The sequence below is a fragment of the Desmodus rotundus genome, chromosome 10 (assembly GCF_022682495.2).
Source record: "Desmodus rotundus isolate HL8 chromosome 10, HLdesRot8A.1, whole genome shotgun sequence".
In the NCBI taxonomy this organism is placed as follows: Eukaryota; Metazoa; Chordata; class Mammalia; order Chiroptera; family Phyllostomidae; genus Desmodus; species Desmodus rotundus.
In genome coordinates this window covers 21,121,856-21,146,673 of record NC_071396.1, presented here as the reverse complement: position 1 = coordinate 21,146,673, position 24,818 = coordinate 21,121,856, and the positions used below count along the sequence as shown (strand labels likewise).

Below are 24,818 nucleotides of genomic sequence, written 5' to 3'. Positions count from 1 at the left end.
CTTCCTCTTCTTTTTGTGGGCGGTGCCAGAGATGGCTGCTTGTCATTTAACATCTGTATCCTCCTTCCTCTGTGAGCACACAGTGCGGCTGCCCAGGGTACACATCCCAGACGCCCTCACAGCTGGCACGTGACAACCTTGTGGCCAAGGGGGACAGCGGAGCATACTTTGGCCACTTTGGGAAGTCCCTGAGGAACTGCTGGTGCGGGCTCTTTCTTGGTCTTCGTTTCTGTGCCCTTTCCTCCGTCCATTTAAGAAGAGTGCACACTAAAAGTGGTGGAGCAGAAAATGTCACCACCAGTGGTGGTGACAGGGAGACAGGTGTCACATGTGTGTGCTGCAGGCCGTCAGGACCCACTGTCAAACCTAACACCAGCAGACACACCGAGGTGGCCAGAGTTGGCTGTGCAGGCAAGGGCTCCTGTGGCCTCTCTCATGACGTCTGAGGGGACAAACCGTGGGGTTGGGAGGCATTAGGTCACAGTCCCCCTGATTTGCTCTCTGAACGTCTCAGACACTTTCTGTGAGGTTGGGCAGAATAGCTACTGTTTCCTGGGAGGTTTGGGCGCAGAGTTGTGCATCCCTCCAGCACATACAAAGCACAGTGCAAGGCCGTGTCTTCAATAAGCCACCACGGGAAATGCTTCCACAAACTTCCTCCGGCCCTCCCGTCAGAGTGTGATGAGAGTTACTCCACCTTCTGACTTCACAGCCTTCCTACTGTTTCCTGCCAACGTCCTCCGGCAGGGACCGAAACGCATGCCGGGGCCCACCGTGGAAGCTCTCCCAAATTTCACCATGTCCTCCTTTTCACTGCTAAACTCCTGGATCATCAGGCTCTGGTGTTAGGCTTTGCTTTGGATGTTCTCACGGCTGCTGGACCACCCGTGTCAGCCTCGGCTCAAAGGGGGTTTGGGGTCTCAGGTGAATGAACACCCTCATTTTGGGCAGCTTTAAAATGTGGGGCCTCTGAGGACCGTCCTGAGCTGCCCCCCTACGAAGTGCTCCTGCAGAACAGGAGCCGCCACAAGGACTTTCTGTGACGTGGCGGACCTGGCTGGGCCCTTCCCCTCAGCACACACCTCTGCCTGGCTGTCACTCTGTGTCCTTGGTCAAGTGCCACATGTTCTCCAGGACACTTACCCCAAACCGGCAAGTGTTCTGAGTGGAATATACATTGGGTAGCTAGGGGTACCGAGCAAGTAAAAAAATCTATGATCAGTCTTTACACGAGTGAAGAGAAAATGCTGTGGTAACTATATTTTTTAGTTCAGCTTAGCTTCAGTAGTAATGCTGGCAATTCTAACGTGGACATTCGCAGAGCATCCACGTCGACACTGACAGCATGCAAACGTGGCTTGGCTGTATTTTCAGGATGTTGCAACTGATCATGAGCAGCATAACCCATGCTGTGTTGGAGCCGAGGAAACAGACCTCGGCAAGAAAACGAACTGCCCATCGGAACACGGCCCTGGGGCCGATGGCAGGCTAAGCCGCAGCCCTCGAGGGTGTCACAGAACCGGGGGTGCCCAAACCTAGCTGGGGCTCAGGGGCGGAAGCTGAGCTTCCAGATCCAGCTCTCTGATAAACTTTTCGGGAGCCTCCTCAGCCCGCCGGCGTTAGGACTGAGACGACAAGCATCTGGGCCCCGACGGTACCTTGACGTAGTATCGGATGAGGAGCCGTCGCAGGTCGTACACCTGCAGCATGGTGGCCGCGTTGTTGTCGACGATGCTGTAGCCCTCCAGGATGTACTGCGTCCGCGTGATCTCCCAGGTCAGCCAGCGGAGGTTGAAGGCCGCGTTGCAGGACAGCAGGTGGGGCAGGTGGCCCGGCTTGCAGCAGCAGCAGCCCCTGTCGTCCTCGTCGCCCTCCGTGATGGCTTCCACCTCCCTCTGCTGGCAGTAGGTTCCTGGCAGAGCACAAGCAGTGGGAGTTACAGCAAGAAGCCAGAGGGAGACCTGCGCTTAGAAGCGACTGACTCCCTTACTGGGGGGAAGGTGCTGAAGAGGGGTCAGGGGGCTCATTCAATTCTCAGGGCAGACGGAACCCCCACGTAAGCCACGGTTCTGTGACCGTGAACCCTTTTATTCACTCACGTCAGTCCAATTCTCTTCTCCTCCCTGTTTTTCTGCTTTAGTTCATACCCACAAACTTCCATTATATGCAGGAGATTATTGTCGTTAGCGGTGACCGTCCGGACTTTTTTGTCCTCCTTTAGAGAGAGTTATGTTCTGCTAAGCAGTTAATTTCTTTGCCCATCAGCTTGTCAGCTTGATCCTTTTGAAACTGGTCTTTTAAATTTCTGTCACAGCTTACGGACGATGTCACAATCGCTCCGCAGGTGCACAACACAGTGATTAGACATGGACGCAGTGTGCGAAGTGACTCCTCTGATGAGTCCAGCGCCCACCGGCCGCCAGACGTAGTTATTACAACGTTACTATCTGCCCTTGGCCGTGCTTTACATCCCTGTGGCTATTTTGTAACTGGCCTTTTGTACTTCTTTATCCTTTCCACTTATTTTGCCCAACATCCTGACCCCCCTCCCATTTTGCAACTTGTTTTTAATCTTTGCCTGGGAGTGTCTGGAGCAGCCCTATTCTAGAGTAATGATATCCCTCCTGCCAAAGCTGGGTCTTTCGGGGTCCCAGGTGGATTCCTGGGATGATCGACAAGGCATCTCCACTCTCAGCACTGGCTGGCCTCCATCCTCTCTGTCGGCTCTCAGCTCCCCAGGCCTTGGCTGCACAAGAGCAGGTGAATATTCCTCCAGTCACGACAGGGGACCCCTGTTCTGATCTCTGCAGCTCCCGCTCTGAGAAATTCACGCCTGTCTGGCTGGCGCTCTGACCCACTCGGGCGAACTACCTGAGCACCCAGCACCCTCCTCTTCGTCCCCACGGCGGCCGACCAGGCGCTCTGCTTGGACTCCACCTCCCTGTACTGCAGATGAGAAAGCGCCTCCTGGAGAAAAGGGGCAGCGACGCAGCTCGCTGAGCAGAGCCTCGCTCTCTCTGTTGCCCTGAGAACAGTTGATTACTCCATTTTCCCAGTTTGGGAACGGTGTGGTGGCAGGAAGGATCACTGGTTATTCGGTCCTGGCCAACAGAGTGGGTGAGTCTCTGAATCCTGCCACATGTCTTTGGAGACAATTCAAACAGGAAACCTGCCTCTACACCCATTTCCACAGGATCCCCTTTCCCTGGGGCCCCATGATGTTCTTCATGGCGTCTGGTACTTCGTAGCTGCTAATTACGCGGGTGGTGGAGCGACTGAATGAGAGATGGAATGGCCAAAAGAAAGAATTCTTGTGCAGATCACCGTACCCAAGGCAACGGGCTCTCTACTGAGAAAAGGCTTCGTTAGCAAAGGCAACTTACCGGATTACATTCCATGCGGAGGCAGGTGAAGAAAGGCAATGCTTAAACTAAGCCCCCTGTAGAACCCACAGCGAGATGTCCTTACCAGACCGGAAATGGGCAACTACAACCTTCATGTAATAATAATGTACACGCAGGACCGTTAGGATAACAGCCTACAAAATAAGAGTCCAGGCCAGGGAAGGGAAAGCAAGCAGGTCGCGAAACACAGTGAAGCAGTGAGGGGCTGAACCCAGGTCTTATGATTCCGTTTGTCTTTCTCCAAGACCTCAGGGCTTTGGGTCTTCGCGGAAAGCGCTCTTTCTTCAACACTGCAAGGGTCTCTTGGCTCCTTCTGCAAAGTGAAACCTTCACTCTCTCTGGGACCGTCACATAGAAATACACGGGTGCAATGAGAGCAGTGAGGAGCTCTGATCGCGTGCGCTGGGCACCCAGAGTGACCAGTGACCGCCGTGTCCTCACTGACCTGCCCACGGGGACCAGGCCTGCAGGTGCTGGGCTCCAGGGCTGAGAGCCACCTCAGGACCCCCAAGTGGCACCGACAGCACCACAATAATGTAATTTAGGAAGAAATGATCTTTCCGTGGAAGGAGCAAGACAGTTCTCAGAAGTAGACTGCACAGGGAGAAGCACAAAGGGGTGTCTGCACCCCAGGTCAACTGGCAGCAGTGGCACGACATTAAACGACATGCCTGGGGCGCCCGAGCTGCTTCCAGTCCCCCCCTCCCTCCATCCAGCCACGGCGCGGATCTCGGCGGCTTCATGCCACAGCTGTTGTGGTTTCCTTTATACTGGACACACTGGAAAAAGTGGGTGTGTGTCCACGGGCACACTAGATGACACGGTGTTCGGGCGGCTGCCATCCCACTGAAATGAGCTGACGCCGCCCACTGGGAGGCCCGTGGGCAGCATGGAGGGTGGGGGAAACAGCTGGCCGTGAAGGACCGCTAGGCCTGATGGGGACATCAGAGCCACCAAAGGTTTTTCACGATCACCAGTTCAGGCAGGTCTGCGCACCTTCTCTTGGGAACAAAAGATTCATAGTCAGGAGCACATTGTAGAAAATATAAAAACAATGGAACCCAATCATCTCTGCATATGCACTAATTTTGCTGTTTGAATGCAAATCAAGGCCCAGATGCTTCTCAGACAGGCTCACAGGACTGAGGGTGCATGTCCCCCATGGGAACACTGAAGGTCAGACCCCCGCTCCATGCCCTTCTGCACCGCTTCTGGAGATAAACAAGGACGAGCTGGCTGGCTGGCTGGCTCTGCCCGGTGTTTTCCCTGAAACAGCATCGTTTAGGTTGCTATGTTCTCATGGCCTAGGTCAGTGGGGCATAGAAGGCATGCAATAAATACCTTTAGAATTAATTTTGAGAGAATCTTGGAGTCTTTCAGTTCTGATAGATCCGAATGGCTAATTAAAGCAACGCTGTGCATATTTAGCGTTTAAGGGGACAACGTATTTATCAGATCTCAGAAGTCTCACCACATAGGATATGTACCAGTTTCCTGGGTGTGGCTGAGATGGGGGAAGCGTCCCTGCCTGGCTGGCTGGCAGCTCTCTCCTGACCTCCTGACCTTTTCCTCCTCTTGTTTCTTGTTTCCAAAGGAGCAAGCACTGCGTCCCACCCCTTAAGTGCTGTTTGCCCTATCTACCAGAGACGGGCCAGGCCTGGCTTATTTATTCACACTTAATTCCTAAAAGGAACGGAGTCATTCTATAAAGGCGCACGCTGTAGGAAAGCAAATAATACATTTAAGTGAAAATGGGGACAAGAAAACATGAGGAAGACAGAGTAATGTTAAGATTTGTTGGTGGGAGTGGGGTTCTTATGGGATTGCAGGGAAAGTACCCCAGGAGAGCCACAGATGGGAGACCAGGGCACGGTAGGTTTTATTTGTGTGCTGGAGGCAAAATCAAAGGGGTGCCACTGGGTTTCCAATGTCTCATTCCCACCCGTGGTGGGAAAAGTCCAATCTTGCCTTCATCAGGCCCCCAAATAGGGCCAAAATCCAGAGACTGGATGCCACACCAAGGCTGGTCCCGTCCAGCCTTTCTCCCATCCGGTCAGCTTAGTCTGTGTGCCCGGCTGCACTTCGGCTGGCGCCGTGTCCAGGCCTGCAAGGGAGCCATGCAGCCTGCCCTGGGCGCCAGGCAGCTGCTAAGGAAAGAGAACACACCGACAAACGGGGCGAGGGCGTGTCACGGGGCGACAGACGGAAAGCGGGACTTTGTTAGCTGGGATCATGTTATCTCAGGCTTGGGAAGACAGGCGCTGTTTCAAAATAACCAATCAACTTCCCAAGCTTTCAGGCTTCTGACAGGTTCACCTCCTCACCAATCCATTCCCTGCATCTTCTGGGGCTGTGTCTCTTATCCAAGCTGATCCTTTTTCCGGGCCAGACTGACAGAGCTCTGTGGTCGCCATCTGGGCCCCTGCTGCTGTGCATGTGCTCACCTCCCCCTTATCGTTCTGTCCCCGCCCCAGTGATCTGCGGGGAACACACTGGTGGTGCCCTGGGCAGAGTGTGAAGCTGTAACTTCCGGGTGAAGCAAGCAGGCTTTTGCTCCCTGGTTGATTATGCTTAATAACATCTGATTTCCTTTGCTCCCCTCCTTTATTAATGTATAGCTACCTCCACTAACAAAGAGGTAGTAACTGTTCTATGACGCCCTGCATCACGCAGGCTCACAAGCAGCAAATGTGGAAGGAAACTTGAATAGTTTCTTATGACAAAGACAAAATAATGGTCTGGAGGGATCCTAGTTATTTGTGGCAGAGACACTGGAGAGCTGGCATCCCCAGGACCCTCGTAAAGAGAACTCCGTGTAACATGGTGAACACCATCCTTCATGACACTGTACAAAAGGTCCACCGAGCCATCCTGATATAACCAATGAGCTGAAAAGAGAAAGCATTTCTGCAGCTGAAACAATTCAGTCTCGAAACGTGTCTGTCCAGGGGCCGGTGTTGCCCAAGGGCACACTTGAGAGACTCGTGGAGACAGGGAGAACATCGTACCTTTCAGAAAGCCCTCAGTCTGGGCCATTTCCCTCCCTCTGGCTCCGACACTCCCGCACTCTGAGCAGCAGGGCCTGTTCATGCCTGCTCCCTGGTCAGTGCACTCACACCTACTGCCAGGCCGGGGGCAGAAGGGACTTTCTCTTGGGAAAGTTGGGGCGCAAAAGGAACAGTTACTGGAACAGAAGGTCTGACCACCGAAAATGAACGCCAAGCACAACCCTCCCCTGACCATCCCCAACAACCCTGTGGTCAAGGCACCTCTCGGCTGGGAAGCCTGGGACAGGGGACAGGGTCACTGAAGGGGGAGAGTGTGGGACTCAGGGCAGGCTGGCCGGACTGGAAACTTGACTCCTATGGACACACTTGAACTTAATTCCATAGGTAACGGGGAGCCGATGAAAAGAGGCCACCAGTGGTGGGCATGAGCCATCCGCAGTCCCACTTCAGGTGAAAAGGAAATAGGGTACAGGCCATCCACGGAAAGGTCAGAGGAAATGACCGAGACCGCGGACCCTTATGTGATGGGGACTTCAAAGGCTCCCCTGCATCGGGAAGGCTGCCCTGAGAGAAGAGGCCGGCTTGCTTTACTGTTTCCCGGCAACGAGGCCCACACTCGAGCTTAATGAGCCTAACGCAGGACGTGCTTTAAGGACTGGCCCCCGCTCTCCAGTTCTCCTCCTTACGTGGTCTGAGTACCTTGAGAAACAACGTTCAGTTGTCCCAAAGAATCTGACGAACTGGAGTCCCCAGAAAACCCCCAGTATCATCAGCACTGTTACGTTTGGTGTCACATACTAACGATGTCTTGCAATCACTTCACCAGATTTATCTGAGCAGACTTTTCATCAGTCCGGGGTGCCAGGCACTGGGCTGGTGTTTTATATCGGCTGAGCGATGAGGTGGCTAGGATGGACGGACGGATGGACAGAAGCTCAGACTCCCTCAACATGGTGTCAGTCCTGCCCCGCACGGGCCACCGCTGGGCACAGAGATGGCTTAGCCATGGTTTCCAAGCTACAGGTGGGTCTCACAGACACTCTCTGGGGTGCGCCTTGGATTAATACATAAATGTAGTCCTCTCTGAGGTCACGGTTAAGAGATCGTTCCTGAACTGGGGGCCCCAAGGAGGAGGTGATCTGATAACATGGCCGGTCATTGCTGAGCTCAGAGCAGTTCACTCCCGCGGACGTTTGGACGTCACGCAGCTTGGACTGTGTCACATGTTGGCAACTCAAGAGGTGTGAGGCAGGGCTCAGCCCCAGCGAGCTCGGGCAGGAGACGCTGCCCCTTACTCCCCACTCACGTGGGCCACACGTGCGGTGAGGGCGTCCACGGCATGTTCTACATGGCCATCGCTTCCTGCCAGCTGCTTGTGTCAAAGGCTATTTTGTGACCAAATGAAATAATGTCAGAGAAGGCTTTACACTTTTCTGAATGACTGTCATTTGCAGGAAAGTCACAGTGGGATTTTTTTCCTCCCAAAACTTGTCCTGCAGCTTCAATGTCATGGAGATGCCTTTCTCAATCCCTGCACCCTGCCTCCAACTCCTTCTCTGGGAGAGAATTCCGCAGCAGGAGCTTACAGGAACATGCAGGTCACCTGTCCCCAGCTCCCTGCCGTGGCAGGGGACCCTGTACCTGTTAGGCCTCACCAGATGCAGTTTTTGAGAAGAAAGAACTACTGTAATAATTTTATCTTTCAGAGGCCTCCATGTGCTTCAAGACCTGTCCAAACAAAAGTACAATTCATAATGAGATTTCAATGTCTTTAAGACATTATTTTTCTACCCACATTTCAAGTAATGCTAAAATCACGTACTCAAAAATCTTTATTCTAATGTTAAACACTAGAATTCCTAATACATGAGCCTCTGGGGAGGCAATTTTCAATCAGTGCGCTGCGGCAGGCACAGCAGGGCGCCTCACGAATGTTTAAAACATGGAATGCCTGGCTAATTATCAGGGGCACTGACCTCTGGTCCTTTAGATTGTCGAATAAAAAAGCAACAACGGCCGACCCAACAATAGCCGTCCTGTGTGAATGAATCAAAATTATACCTATTTCTTTTTGTCAGATTGGCAAGAAAGATACTTTCTGGTGTGCTGCAGAATTTTAGTAGTTCCTGGAAGTGTGCCGTGGGACGAGAAAGGCTGCAAGTTGCCACCCTCGGGGAAGGTAAAAGTGATTTCTACGCTCAGCGGAGTGAACTGGGCTCCAGTCCTCCGACAGGCTCTTGGCCACTGACTGCTGATTCGGAAGAATCGAGCTTTCCCTGCCTTTAAGAAGACTCCAGGGATTCTGGCTTCCTGGAAGCCACCAGGGACAGGGAAGGGTGAGGCTGTCCACTTGGGGACGGTTTCTGATAGTAGCTTCCCCCCAGTAGGAGGAGCCATTGGGGCCCCTGCCACCATGAAGCTGTCCCATTAGACTTCCTGTTTCCAAAGGTGACAATCCTCCCCTCTACATGAACCCGACCATAAAGGGAGGGGACAAGAGTCTGGGGACATGACTTGAGGTCAGAGAGCAGAGTGAAAACCAGTGACGGGACTGGTCTGCTGAGCTGCGGTGAGTTTAGTTCTTCATTATTTAACTGCACAGTTTCTCCCCTCGTCCCGATTCCCAGGCCTCGTGCATCTCTGAAATGTCCCCTGAGAACCCGAAGCGAGCTGAGCCAGGTACAGTAGCGAGAAAAGACCAAGTACGCAAGAGTAAATTTATATCATGTTTCATTTTGTGGGCACAGCGGAAATTTTTAATTATAACAATTCTATATTCCAAGGAGCCTCCCTGTGCTTTAGGACCTGCCCAAATGAATCAAATTTTTCCTACGACCTGTCTGGAAAGTTAGATTCAAAATGAGATCTAACACCTTTCAATGAAACAGCACTGATTTTCTCAGAGAAATCTTACTTCAAATCATCATGCACATTTGTGGTGATGTGAATGATCAACGTGCAGAGTGCCGTCTCAGAGAGCATCTCCGTACGAGGAAACCTGGCTCACAGGTGCGATCTCCCCCGTTTAAATAAGGACGCCCAACTGCGTGCGGTGTCAGACGGGCACTAGATGTACCGGGGCGCTCACTTCCTGGGTTATATAGCCATCCAATCAGTCTGTTGGGCACCCGTAACTAATATAATATTGTGTGCCAAGTGCAAATGAAAAGCAAAAAGTTATTTAAGAATACAATAAATAAGGACAGAGTCTCAAAGGCAACTTGTCCAGCAGAAAGGGCCGGTCCTTTGCATGTAAAGTCCGTGTTTTTCCTTTATTACACGCTGTCGAGTGAGGCTTGACAAATTACAAAAGTTTCCAGAATTTGCTTTTTTGAAAATGAAATGAACCAAATCACTTGGTACATATTGTAACTACGTTGGGCAGGTTTGAAGCATAAGACACATGGAAATAGGTAATAATTACCTCTGTGAATACTATGGTTATTTTCCCCTCCGATCCTGCCCCATGTACAGCTGAGAAAACCAGCGTACACAACTTTACTCGGAAGTCAGGTCCTTTCTGTTCATATTTCATTCAACGTCGCGCTATCCTCCTTTGCCCACAAACTTCTTGCCGAGTGTTGCAAGTTAAAACACGCAGACCCGATGCTCCACAGGGAAGCCCCTTTGCTTCCCAGATTGCGACCCAGACAGACACGGCTCTGTCTGTCCCACTGACATGTCCCGGCATTTGGGATGAAGAAAACTACGTGTTTAGGGACTCTGGAAGGAGAACCTATTATTTTATGGATAAGGTTCCCAACAAAAGGCCTTCACAGGTTGGTGACTCGAGCTATGCGGACGTAAGAACTGAGGACTTGCCGATGCCCCGAATGCTGCCATAGCGAGGGGAGAACTCTCCACACCTCCAAGATTTGTGGGGGGCCGGTGGCTCTGCGTGGACTGGTCAGTCACCGTCAAGTTTGGGTTGGATTAGCTTCAAGTAAGATTAGGTTACACAGATATTTTTAGAATGTCTCCGCAGACCAGTGATTATGGGGTGTTAGTCAAACTATGAGATGGCCGATAGCGTTTCACACGGCCAGGAACATAAATCCTATTCTTGGTATTTTCCAGATCGCGGTTCCTCTGGCAAGAGAGCCGGAGGGTTCCCGGCCCCTAAGGTGGGTCAGTCAAGAAACTGAGATGCTGAAAGTGGCGTTGCCATGGTAACACCTAGCACACATTCGGGTAAAACTGTTGTTTTTCAGTTTCAACAACGAAATAGATTTTAAAATAATGGTTACTCATTGTTTTCTTATTTGTTTTTCCTCCTTCTCCTCTCCTTCCTTCCTCTCCCCTCCCTGGCTGTGGGGTCCACTGCCAAGGTCAAGGATGTGCGAGTCGGCCACTTCCAGGTATTTATTCCTCCTCCACTGTTGGCGGTTGTGAGGCCTGGGCAACGTACTGACCCTCACTCATCTCTATGTCTAAAATAGGGACAATGACCCCTACTCCCTTTACAGCGTTATTATAAGGAATATTCTGATAATGCAACTGAAGAGCTTAGCATGGTCCCTGGCACATAGCTCGTGCTCAGGAACCTTGAACTGCCTCTTCTTTCTCACTCGGTTGGTATTTACAGGGTGCCCTCCCACAGGGCAGGCGCTGCACTGGGGAGGGACAGGAGTGAGAGGAGGAGTGCTTGTCCTTTGGGGTCTCACCATCCAACAAAGCCTGGGCTCACTGACTCCTTAACAGCTTGCAGGGATAAAGAATTGAATGTGTGAACTGCAGGAATTCAGAAAACACACTGGCACTGGTTTCCACATTATTACTATTTTGTTATCAAGAAGCACGTAGGAGTGGCCACAGGCCCGGCACCGTGGGTGGTGGCCTGATCATGGGGATGCACGAGCTACTCGTGCAAACACCCGAAACGAGCCGTTTGCATCCCTGCTTTGTTTTCCATAGAAGGGCAAGGTGATCGATACCGGTTGTGTTCTCTCGTCTGAAGGAACGCAGGAGCAAAAACTGGCACTATCTGATCTCGGGGGCCTGTAGAAAACATACACACGCACAGTATCATTCACTGACGGAAAATACTGAGCAACGAGTAAATTAGCGGAGAAAACTGCAGTTACTCTAGTAACGGAAAAGGTAAATGTCCACACGCCACGCCACGCATTCCTGATAGCGTTTTTCCTGAGTTTTCCAAAAACCCACTTTGTCAAATGTCTCTTTTACATTCCCTACAGCATCCCCTGTGCTGATTTCTTAAAAGCACACCTCGCTGTGGTGAAAAGGTGGCTGTCCCCTGCTAGTGAGACAATGACAGCGGCCTGCACACGCACACCTACAACTAAGCTTCATGTCAGCGGCTTCACACTTTCCACGTCTGTGACCGGCTCCACGCGTGTGGCCCATCCTCAGACCACAGGGTCCGCGCCTCATCACCCATGGGCGAACCTTGCTTTGCCACTGCAGGTCAAGCCCTGGGCCATGGAAGCCAGGCTCCCTGCAGCCTAACTTCCAGGCTGCTCTGTCAATCACATCTCCAACCCCCCCCCCACCGCCCCGCCCCCACCCAGGCGCAGGCTCCTGAAATCCTTTCACTGTTCCCTCCCACTGCTGTCACACACTACTCTCACCCAGGGGTGGGCACCAGAAGGACGACGTCCTCTCGTTTCTCCACATCCTCACTCCACCCGCATGGCCCTCTCGTTGCGGCCCTTCCGGGAGGCTTGTGCTCTGGCTCACCCCCTCTCTCCAACATACCTCCCTCCGCCACTCTCAGGGATCCCAGTGGCCACAGACGCCCCTTCCAATGTCAGCCTCACCTCCCCACCTCCGACACCTCCCCTTGCGGGGTCCCAACCCTAGACGCTGATCGCCAGAGCTGCCTCCCCTCTGCACATGTCAGTGTGGGAACGGTGCTTCCCAGCCACCACTGTCCATCCTCCCAGCTCCTGTCCTCGGGCGCTTCCCCTCCAACAAGCCTGTCTGCTTCCCGGACCCAGGAAGTCCTCTCGCCAGGCCCTGTTTCCACCTCTCTCACACCCTCACTCCCCTCCTTTTTCCCTTGCGTTCTGTGGCCAGTCATTAGCATCGTGATCGTCACCCCCTTGCACAGGCTGCCAGTCCCCCCGTCCTTGTCTTCACATCGCCCACTTAGCTAAACCCCAGCCCTGGTTTACTCCAACTTTGCCCCTTTGTACCTGCACCTGTGGAGCGGAATGCGGCTCAGAGAGACACAGGAGCCATATTTACAGGCCTTCCTTTGAATTCACACTCATCACCACCGAGTGAGCTCTTCACGGAGTCCAACTGAACTTGCCACTCTATTCATTCTCCCATCCTCACGCCTTGTTGCTGACACCTGCCTCTCACCTGTATCCGAGCCATTGGTAGCAACCCCCTCTTGTTACTGTGCATGAGCTGCCTGGGATTCCATCCTCCCCGCCCTTCGGACTCCACCACTCGCCAGCATCCCAAGTCCCCCTCTTCCCCTTGCCTGCGGTCCTCACTCTGCTTCATGGCTGCGCTCCTGCTTCTGACGCCCAGTCCTGGCACCAGCCGGCAGACCAATGCCTAGGTGTGTCGACCTTCTTCTCGGTTGTCACTGTATTGGCAGCTGCTCAACCTCCCCCGTTGACACCAGCCATGGTCCCACGCTCTGGGACATCCCCCAGCAGCACTTGCTCCTGAGAGGGAATTATCCTCAAACTCTAGCAAGAAGTTCTACTTCCCTCAAGTGCCTCATAGGGTGAAGGCGCTTTACGTCCCCTGACCTGACGAACTGTCAGAGCTGCGAAGGGACTCAGAGGTCACATCTGGGCTCTGGCAAGACACCGAGGCTCTGAGAGGCTGCGCCGACCTGTGAGGCTCTACGGAATGTCCTGACACAGAGTGAGTACGGGGTGCCACTAGGAAAATGATACAAGCTTTTGAAAGGCTGTGCAAGTAGCTGAAGGCTTTACACTCCCGTTTCTCAGTGTTTCATACGCCAGACAGACGCCATGGTACAGACTGTGAACGAACTCCCGAAAGGAGGGATGAGAGGCCATGGCCAGGCGGGGAGGGAAGTTCTGCTGAGTGTCTGGGGTTTGCCAGGCGTGACCACTAGCTGGCTGGGAGCCTCAGGAGAGCGTCCGTCTCCATGGGCCTTGCTTCTCCCTCCAGTTAAATGCCAGGAAGTGACGGGACTGTGGCCACTCTGAGGGCCAATGTCACCTCTGCAGGAGAACGCCCTCTCCTTAGCTCGGAGGGCACACCCATCTCATGAAAAACTCCCTTTAGTGCCTTTTCAATTTTGCTCCTACTCTCGATCCTTCGCCTCTTCAGACAGTGCTCGTGAGTTGCCTGGCTCCCCTTGCTGGCGGCACTGACTCCTCGTTCATTTTTCTCCTATTCTAACAGAAGAAACGGGCCAGCCTGTCATTCTGGGTCACCTGGATGACAAAGGAGGACAGAAATGGATTAAACGGGTCATCAACTCTCACTTTTCTATTTTCTAGGTCCACCTACTCGAATGATGGTTAAATGGAAATTAAAATCCAACAGATTCTACCCTGGCGGGTAGCTCAGTTGGTTGGAGCATCGTCCCGTACACCAAAAGGTTGTGAGTTCAATTCCCAGTCAGGGCGCATACCTAGGTTTCAGGTTTGATCCCCCATAGCGGGGCATATGGGAAGCAACAGATCAATGTTTCTCTCTCTCTCTCTGTGTTCCTTTGTCCCTTCCTCTCTCTCTAAAATCAACAAAAAATATCTGTTCAGGTGAGGATTAAGAAAAATCCAACAGATTCCATTTCTTTTAAAAACCTTGAACTTGGTGCCCCTCGCACCGCTGGCCTTGTGAAGTGCATGACTGACTTAGATCTGCTACCTTGACTTAGAGTTAAAACCAATGATTGTTACTCCGTCAGCCCTTGAGTGGTTTCCTCAATGACTCGCTGGGCAGGAAAAGTAATTGACCCTCAGAAGCCCGAGAGCAGTGGGCCTGACGACCCTTCTGCCTTGCGTGAACAAGGAAAGAACTGTTTCTATTCTTGGATGTGTGGGCGGAAAACAGTAGAATAGAACACGTGCCTTCCTTGTCTGCACTCTGGCTTTGAAATCGTATTGGTCACTCACTATACTACCAGCCGATGGGCTTTGACAACTCAAATCAAGATCATTCTTTGGGCTCCCTGGGGCCTAACCAGAGAACTCCTGGACCCCCTCCTCACACAGCCACTGCCTCTCTGCCCGACCACGTGGGGGTCATCTGAGCCTTTCTCCGTATTGGACCTGATGGAGCTCCTGGGGTCCGGTGCGTTGCATAAGATTGGCCCCAGTGAATCGTGCAATGTGAGCAGCCCTTGGGAATGACTGGCCAATAGAACGGGGTGGGGGTCACATGGGGCCTATCCTGGGGGCTGAGCCATAAGAGGCCTTGAAGTATCCCGTGTCCCCCTTTTGGAACCTGGAGACCACCTGGCTGTAAAGGAGTCTAGTCCGGCTCACAGGAAGCTGAGCAGCCACACGGAGAAGCGCCAATGTGCAGGGGGGGTAGCTGGCTCCGGATGTGGCCCTTTGCACCTTCCAGTCCCACTCACCTGCCTGCTGAATGCGGCTGCAAGAGTGACCGCAGGTGGCCCCAGCAAAGGAACTACCAGCCAACCCACACCACTGTGAGAAATAACAGGACATCCTTGCTGTCTGGAACCTTTCAATTTTGCGGTGGTTCCTTATGCTCCCCCACCCCAATAACTGATGTGAGGTGGGACCAGAACATTCCGTGCGGTAGATAAGGGAGACCCTGCTTGTGACCAGGAGCTGGCAGACAAAGTGCTGTAAGCTCCTGAAATCTAATGAACTTCGGACCCTTAGACATCACTGAAGTCTGCTAAAGGGGCTGTAAGCTGCATACAACTTCTGATAGAAACTGCAACTCAGATTCAACTAGCCTAACTCTGACAGCAATTCCTGGGAATTAGAAAAACAAAAACATGGAAAGATCTTGAAACAGGCGATTCTGCTGTCTTATTGGATTGGAAGCACGCGATTTCTGGCTGGTCCTGTGGCATTTCGGGCACCTGTGCGGGATTCCGGGGCGCGCCTTCTCGGACTGGACTGCCGAGTGGAGCCCGGCCACTGCTCTCGGCACTCGGCCTCTATGAAACACTCTCCCTAAACCCAGACACTGCAGCTGTGAGGGTGCCCAGAATATACGCCGAAACCACGCAACCCGCCGCCCTGGGGAAAGAAAAAGCCTTCCAAACAAATTCACTTAGGAATGTTATTTTAAAAGAGTGGACACCCCCAAAACTATGCTTAGAAGTCCTCATTCTAAGAGCCAAAAGACTTGGTCCTCTGTCGGTAATGGTGTTAAAGATGTGAAAAGATGGCCATTTGTTCTTGGCTGAAAGATGTCCTTTTGTCTCTGTGATGTTCTCGCAGCTGTGACCTGGCTCCTACTCACCTTCCAGCATTGTCCGTGACCCCTTCCTCCCACACCATGTGGAACCCTGACTGGTGACTTCGTGCCTCTTAGTTATTATACCGGCTGTTCCCTCCTCTCCCTTCTAACTGCGGCCTCTCCACTGCCCGGCTGCCCTGTCTGACCCCTTCCCTGCTCCCTGTGGCGCCCACGCACGGCATGGCCCCTGACACTCATCTCTAATTGCTCATTATGCCTGTCTCCTTGGTGAGGCTCCAGGCTCCTTAAGTGGGGCCTTCGCTTCTGTATTCAAAGTGCCCAGCCGCGGGCTTGACATACAATGAGTGCTGAACGAATGTCTCCTGAGGGGAATATAAGACACATCCGTCCAATTAGCTACATGGTATGTTCACTTGGATGGATCAAGGGCATTTTAAGTGAAAGCATCCAAAATGGAGCTCTCGATTATACCCCCAAATGCCAAACTCCCCGTTTGAGGAAATGTGCCTCCACCCACCCAGGCACCCACCCGGAAACCAGAGTGCGAGCTGAGCCTCACTTCCCTGCCCCCCAGCATCCTGGACTGCTCCCTGACCTCCCCGCCTCCCAGCTCCTCCGTCTCCACCGCCCCTCTGCTGTCCTGACGACAGAACTTCTAAAATGGTCTCCCTTCTCTGCTTCAGTCCCCTTCGAGAACGTTCTCCATGCAGCTACCCGAACAAGCTCAACGTGCAAACCAGGTCAGTCACTCCGCTCTCCAGAACCCCACCGCTGTGGCTGCCCGTTATGCAGAGAATAGCATGCAGCCCCCTCACCCAAGCTGTGAGGCCTGGGACCCCGCCTCCCGCCTGTCCCGTGTTCTAGTCACATGGGCCCCAGGCTCGAGGTCACTCCAGCGCTCCCGACCTGTCCATTCAGCACTGTGGGTCCTTGGCCTCCGTCCTGTGCTTGCCGGATGCTGTCCCCAGCCAGCGCAACCAACAGAGCAGCCACTCACACTGCCCCCACCCTCTGCAGCCATTTGGGTCAGGGGCCTTTATCTCCTTCCTCCACAGCACGTCCGACCCCATCACTATTTTGCCCGTGTTGACTGGTTTTCTTGCACTCCTCCCTCTGAAGGCCACCACCATCGGGGCGAGACTCCTCCAGGCCACGTGCCCATTGCGAGTCCAGCTTCAGCACTCCCGGGCACAGAGGAGGTGCTGGGAAAACACACAGTGGATGGAGGACTAACCAAAGGGCACGGGAGGGCATGAGAATCCCTGAGCTCCAGCACTCGACTGGATGGAAAACCCGGGGCCAGACTTTTCAAGATTCCGGTGGAGGCAGCAACCACGAAGCAACGAGTGTTCGTGCAGGACCTGCTTATGCACCACCTCATCAAGTCACACAACAACGTCATGAGGCGGCCAGTCTTAGGTCCTCATCACTGCACAGATGCAAGAAACGCTCTGAACGCTGAATGACTTGCCCGCACCGACCACAGCACCTGCGACCCACAGAACCGGGCTGTTTCAGGTGTGGCCCACTCCACACGCAGCCCACGCGTGTCCCACGAGCTCCCGTTGCTTCGAGTGTTTCCCAGAAGAATTAAACCGAAACTCTGACTTGTGCTCCACAGGTTTACACCAGACCACACATTTCCCTGAATCATCCCCTCCGGGGACCATTTACATCAAAATACAGGATGAAGGCAGGTGGGGGATGCTCCCTGAGTCTCCTTCTACTAGACAGGCATGCCGTCCTTCCTCCCCAGTGGTGACTTCTCGTTAGAGCTTTGTGTGATAGTTAACTCAAGCAACTGGCTTCCCACAACTTCCTCCATCCGGAGACTCTTACCTCGGAATTCCAGCCCTCGCAGCTGAAAGGTGACAAGACCATTTCCGATTTCGATCAGGTGAACGAAAGCGTTGAGGTAATCTGAAGCCAGGATGAAGCAGTCGCCAGAGCCGTAGTTCCCCCAGCGGCCGAGGACTAGGTCCCCACAGAGGGACTCCTGGAGGGACCTCGTCAAGTGCTCGTAAAAGATGGAGTTGAGGTTGTTGTCATCGTTCCCTGCAGACAGAACGAGAAGCGCTCAGGCTCGGAGACAGAGCAGGCATTTGATCAAGGCTAGGTCCGAGCTTTCAGGCCCTTGGCCCACTTTAGTGGACTTCGTGAGACCCTCCTTCTTGTTCTCTTTGCACATCTTCTAGGTGACGCAATCTACACAGATGGACCGAATCAGAGTCGAAATGCAGAACACTCACAAGTTCTGTCTCCAGCTGACACCGTCTGTCTGACCTGTGTACACACTTGTCTACTGACTTCTCCCAAGTGTCCCTAACGCTCCTCGCCTTCCACACGTCCACGTGGGGGCCCCTGCTGTTCCCCATCTCAGTGAACGGCACCGACATCCTGTCAGCTACAACCCAGGGACCTTCGTTCCCACTCCTTCCCCCCAGGCCTCTCTGTTTTACTTTCCTCTGATATTTTTCGCATCTTTCTACCTTTCTCCATTTCCATCACCTCTGCCTTATTCCAAGCTACATAGTGTCTCAAGGGGACAATCACAGTAGTCAGATGGATAACCTGGGAATCTTCACGGGGACCTTATCTAATCGATTCTCTACGCCAGAGGCAGGATCAGCTTTTCAGACGGAACAGGTGGGTGTGCTACCCAGGACTTCCCAGCCCCGTAACTTAAAGCCCTTAGCGGTTTCTCACCGCTCCTAATGTAGAGACGAGATTTCTGCCCATCACCTGCAATAGGGTCCCAAGCCTCACTGGGCCATCGGCTCCACCCTCCAGCCCCCATCCTCACCTCACACGGACACCCTCCGCACCCTTGGTGCTCAGCAACCCAGAACTTTCACGCAAGTGACTCACATGCCCCCATCCCGGAGCCCCTGGTCTTTCTGCCCTGCTTGCTCTTACTTTCTTCTCTGCTCTTAACGGTACTAGTTACTCTAGTAGCTGTAGCTCCACCACGTCAGGGACCTTCCGACCCCTCGGATGGGCCAAATCCCTACTACCAGCTCTCAGCACTGTGATCCTCCGCTTTGGGGCGCTCGTCACAGTTGGAATTTGACGCTTGGTTTCTGCGTGTGTATGGTTTACGGTTCTTTGAGTAACAGCTGATTTCTCCAATGCACCATGAAGTGAAGAAAGGCAAATCTACGTCTAGGTTGCTAATTTTTATAATATATCCCAATACTGGCAGGTCCCTAACACGTAGTAGGGACTAGCTAAGTATCTGTTGAGTAATAGATAACACCACAGATTGTACCGTTTCCTTAAGAGAAATTTGGTTTCTAAGAACATACCTAGCAAGTAACTCCAGGATTTTTCTCTTTGTGATCAAACTCACTGAGGTATAATTTAAAGATATTAATAGCACAATCTACCTGCTACCATACAGATAATTATTGTTAGTATATATACCACATACAAATGTACATTACATATTATAGAGATGTAACTTACATTATATACAGGTGCCATTTATTGTTTTAAAATTATACATGTATCTAACACTGAGATTCACTGAGAGAAAATTTATGCAGAGGGAAATTCACCCTTGTTAGTGTATAAAAAGTGCGTGTAGTCACGTAAGCGCCCCCTAGCGAATGCATTTTCGGCCGGCCCCCCCCCCCCCCCCCCCCCCCCCCCCCCCCCGTTTGCTGCAGACAGACGAGGTGTGCTGAGCCTCACTCGGAGCGCTGGTCCTTGGCAGACGCCACAGAGGGTTTAGCCACTCATCAGTTTAAGGGCATCTGGACGTGGCTGCACCATTTCTGTCGCTCCCCCCCTCCGCAGTGACGAAGAGTTCTAGCCGTTCGGCTGCCTTGCCTGTTTAATTTTAGCTATTGGGCGGGGTGGATGAGGACGCCCAGGGAAGGCTGAGGGGCAGACACAGCAAAGACGAAACGACAGAACGCCCTGCTTTGCAATGGCGGTCCGGGGTTGGGGGGTGGGCGTTTGGGTGGTGTGGAATCTGGGGTTCACTGTGTGTTCCCTTTATCTCCCTGCTGGGCCCAGACCCCTTTTGCTCCTTCCACTGCATGTCTCATGATAAAGGGTTGGAGCTTTTTGAGAAGACAATAAACTGGGAAGTCCTCCTGGTTTGGGTCCTGGGGGTGGAGGAAGTGCGGGGAGGGGCTCGGAGAGAAGTTTGCATTCAGGTCTTTTGTTCTGGGAGAATCTTTTCTTTGGGGGGTAAATTCTGGGAAGTCAGAGGAGTGTAATGTGCCTCAGAAGAGAAAGCTCCAGGCTCCGGTGTAGGACATCTGTCGAAGTGGGACAGAGGTTCGGGGAGATCCGAGGTAGACTGTGGGTCTGAAATGAGTTCTGCTCAACCCGGGAACCGAAACGTGGTTAAGGGTTCGAAAGGCGAAGACCTGCCCCAGGTGCTCCTTCAAAAAGTGCACCGATCCACCTCCAGAAGACTCTAAGGCAATGCTATGAAACTGTGAATATCGTTGCTAGTCATTCGTGACAATCAACAGCTGAATTGAAATTAGTATATTTATAACCTAATTATGATTAATGGAAAGAAATAAACTGTACTACGGGCTGAGGCAAGTCATGTAGTCTAATGAAGAATCAGTATGCTTAATTTTCTATGCAGATGAAGCCTGCCTGACCTCCGTTCTACTCATTTTCTACGATAATTAAGCACGCATTCTGAGACACTAATTAGAGATTACTTTCAGTCTCTGGCAGTTTTAAAGAAAGGGCCTGAATGAGAAAATTAACTTTCACTTAATTGTTTAAACTGTTTGATGTTTAAATAAAACAAAACAATTTAATCCACCCAAAGTGGAGATCTTCTCAGAACGCACTGACCGCGCATCTGCGTTAGATTAAAACATGACAAAATTATGAATAATTAAAGGCACGGTGCACCTATGGCATTGTCCATATGCCTGGTATCAATGGCCCTGCAATGTCGTCGAGTCCCACAGCTCCACTTGAGAGATGTTTGCAGCGTCTGCACGTTCTACTGACAAAAAGGTCAACAAGAAAACAGATCTGTCTCTCCAGGTATGTTCCAATTTCAACTGATGACTTCAAATTAATCCTGTACACGCAATTCGGATACAGGTAATTAGCGCGACACAATTCTTCCTAAACAAGATTTCTGCCACTTGGGGACAGTGAGGTGGATAAAAATAGAGGAGTTAAAATTTGCATTCTGATATGAGGGGAAAAAAAGAGGTAGAATGATGAAAAATTAGACAGATCATAGAAAGAAAAAAGTAAAGTAATTCTCCAGCAGGGAAATGCTTCCATCACATAAGTGAATGAAATTTCTGAACACTTCTGGATCCTAGATCTTGGACCGTGGAATGGCTTGCCTTCACGGACAAGCCAACGCCCTACCCGACTGATGTTTTTCCAAACAAATTTTCCTAAAAGACCAAGGTTTCTAGTCTGTATTTGACGTCTGTCACAGAAAAATAAACACGTCTTCATGAACACAGGCATTCGGTACTGAATCAATTCTTTCTGCATGCTTGTGTGTGCATGCATATTTTTTATTTTTATTTTTTAAATTTATTTTTACTGTTGTTTTTTCCATTGCTATTTATCCCCCTTATACCCTCTTCCACCTCCACCCACCCCCGAAATCACCACACGGTAGTCCACGTCCATGAGTCCTTTTCCTTCTGCGCTCAATGCCTGAATCAATTCTAAACAACAGACGAATCCATTCTAAACCATATGGATAAGCTTGCCGAGCGCACTTACAGTTATCTTTACGGTGAGCGTATTTACCAAGACATATGTTGTCTCCACAGTAACTTAAAGGAAGACTTGACTCCTTTTCTGGATTTCTACGTAACAAAATGCATAGTTTTAATGAAAGAGAAGAAAGGTAACTTCTTACCTGGATCCTTTTCAATTTGGACCGCCAGTCTCGTGTTGGAATTATCCATGCGCTTTGTGCTGGAAGGGCCAGAAAATGGTGAGAAGTCAGGGTCGGATCCCGAGTAAGCAGCGGGTTTACAGCGTCAGCGTGTGAGTGGGAAAGGCAGGGGACATGCAGCTCACATGCAGCACAGGGGGACGGCGGCTGCAAAGAGGGGGGTCTCGTGGTACAGAAGAGAGGGACACGCGCAGAAACACGTGGAGGGAAGAGAGGAAGCATTCCCACGATGAGGGGGAACGGTCTTGTGTCTCATCGATTTGGAGCGCCGGGCCCAAAAACTACACACAGGCCCTGGAACTGCCAGCGGACTGTCCCTCACCGTCAGAACGGGACAGCGGGGCACACGCAGGCGCTTTCTTTTCAAACCGATTCCAGAAAATCACGGCGGGTGGGCCACATCTCCACCACTTGCTTTCAGGAGTTGGGGGGATTCTTACAGGCCTGTCTCAGGTTGAACCACACAAATAAACACAGCTCTCACCAACTTAGAAGACGGATTGTAGGTAGCCATGGTAACAAGTGGCCACCAGAACCAGGTTCGAACCTCTCCAGCTGTGACAACTCACCTCAGTTCACAGCTTTGGTAAGCCGGCCAATCCGTGGGGGCCCCTTGCTTCCTGGAGCCACCCGGTAAAGGGTGACCGTCTCTCAACAATGGTCTCTCCACATCACTGCCTGTGCCGATGGGGTCACCCCACTGGTGTCTCAAACTTCACCAGCCCTTGAAGTTCCCCTGTCCCCCAACCCCTTCTAAGGGCCATAGACTGCTCTAATCAGACAGCCTGTGCCTGACCAGGGCTCTGAGTTCAGGTGAGTGGCAGCTCGCCATCCTCTGAAGGATGACATGTCAAAGTGATGCCGTCCACATGAAGTGGACAATATTCAGCTAGTAATGACCTATAAAAACAGCAATTCCACATGGCTAAACCGAAGCCATTAAAAAAGGGCTTCCCCTAGAAATAGATCATTGAACAAGGGTTATACACAAGTTTGGACATAGGGAGGGTCCTGTAATAATTGTCAAAAACCCGATCTTCACATGCCCGTCCCCTGCCCCTGCTGTCCCTCAGCCCTTTGCTTTCTCTGCTCCAACCTCACCGGCCTTCTTTTTCCGTGTGACCTACTCCTGGCACCTCTCCCTCCTCCGCCTCCTGCCCAGCTGCCTGGTGCTCTACTCCCTCTCCAGCCCCGCCCTCCTTTCCTCCCTGGCTCCTCTCACCCTTCAGCCCAGCTCACGGCTCGCTTCCCCGGGGACACCTTCCCCGGTGCCTGCTCCTGGGGAGACCACGTGCGCTTTCACACACCGTGCCTCTTGTCGTGGTTGATACCGCTAACAATGATGACATGATTATATGTCTAATTATGCCTATTTATCATTATGCCTATTAGTTAAGTACATCTAATTATTATTAGATGTCTAATTATAATGCAGTAAGTAGCTCTTACTTGTGTGAGTAGTTTACATGTATTAACTCATTATACCCTCACAGCTACCTTTGGAAGTAGGTATTTCTCATGGGGAAGGAAGTAGGTATTTCTCACGGAGATACAATGAGGTTAGGTGAAGCGCCCAAGGTCACAGAGCTAACAGGTGGCAGGGCCAGGCTTCGAACCCAGATAGGCGGACCCTGGACCTTTACTCTGTACCAGGCCATACATTTCGTTGCGTGATTGTTTGATTTTCCCTGCCCCTGACAGCAGACCCTACGTAGCAGGAGGGCAAGCTGTTGGCTCACAGCTGGCACACTGCCGTCACTCAGTAAGTATTTGCCGAATGAATAAATGCACATTCCAAGGTCAGGCTGATCCTGAAGTTTCTTCTCTCATCATAGTTGCTAAGAAGACAGGACAGTGGCTGCCACTAGATTACATTTAAACCTGGTTGTTGATACAAGTGTATGATTTAACAAAGGACAAACACTTTTGGGTAATGGTGCTTAAGAAGAGACCTCTGAATGCACAGTTCTTTTGTGAATTTGTCTCTGGGAAATCAGAACAGATTATAAAGATACCTAGATGGACCCTGGTCAGGTGGCTCCACTGGTTGGGGCGTCGTCCCGTAGACCAAAATGGTGTGGGTTTGGTCCTTTGTCAGGGCACGTGGTTAGGTTGAGGGTTTGATCCCGATCGGGATCACACGGGAGGCAACCAGTAGATGTTTGTCTCTCACATCCATGTTTCTCTCTCTCGGTCCCTTCTTCTCTCTCTAAAATCCATAAACACACCCTCGGGGGATGATGAACAAAAAGATACCTGGATGCAACTGTAATTTGAATAAACGGAAAAGTTTGACTTGCAGACAAAAGTATTCTCCTTCCTCATACGTTGTGGATATTTGAGAAGCATCTCGGACCCTCTGACTGAGCCCTGCGGGGAAGGCTCTGACCGGGTTAGAGACAAGAAGCATCTGTGACAACTCGGGGACCGTCAACCCCAGCATGCCGCCCTGTTACCGCTTCCTTGTCTCTCGAAATACCCGCAGATCAGCTTTGAAAATAAAAGAGCCCAGGGTGGCAGAAAATGAAGCAAACAACAAAATTCTCTTTAATGAAGGCCAAAATCCCACGTCGACATAGTTAGTCCCTAAGTGGAATTTTAATTTCACCTTAAGACCTCGGACAAATGGAATTTTCAGCAGTGGAATAAACAATTTCTAAAGTGGGATTGAGCCAAAAGAAAGTCATTTACCAAACTCCTCAGGGAGTTCGAACACCTTCTAAACTGATGTGAACTGGAAAGCTATCTTTCCGAAAGGCTGTGTAAGGCAGAGTGCTAAATTCTCCTGAGCGATAACTGAGCTTCGTTGCCTGCACACCCCAGGGCCTCCCGCTCTGCCCTGCCCTCTCTAAGAGGGTGACCTGTCAGCCATACTGGGGGGCTTGAGCCTTTCCCCAGGGCTTGCCTCCTGTAAATTTGGTGCTTACCACTCAAAGGTGCTAATTAGCTCAGTAATTGGATTTCTGCCTTGACTGTCCTATTGCATGAACGTCAATTCTGCTGCTCAAAGAGACAATGGGGGCTGACATCTCAGTCCCCGACGGCAGGGGCTGCAGCGCACTGGTCCGTGTCAGGGGCGCCGCTGCACGCACCCTTCTCACCAGCCACCTGGCACACGCATCCCTCCCGCAT

General features: G+C 51.7%; 1 protein-coding gene across 2 annotated transcripts in view; it reads right to left on the bottom strand.

The window, feature by feature from the left end:
- Nucleotides 1-24,818, bottom strand: part of PCNX2 (pecanex 2) — a 186,896-nt gene that overhangs the window by 22,834 nt on the left and 139,244 nt on the right. For both annotated transcript variants that reach the window (XM_053913245.2, XM_024561815.4), the window contains exons 24-26: nucleotides 21,648-21,706; nucleotides 17,615-17,830; nucleotides 1,659-1,912 (exon numbers count right to left, since the gene is read on the bottom strand). In XM_053913245.2, coding sequence (XP_053769220.1) covers nucleotides 1,659-1,912; nucleotides 17,615-17,830; nucleotides 21,648-21,706 — 529 coding nt within the window. The remainder of the gene's footprint in view (nucleotides 1-1,658; nucleotides 1,913-17,614; nucleotides 17,831-21,647; nucleotides 21,707-24,818) is intronic.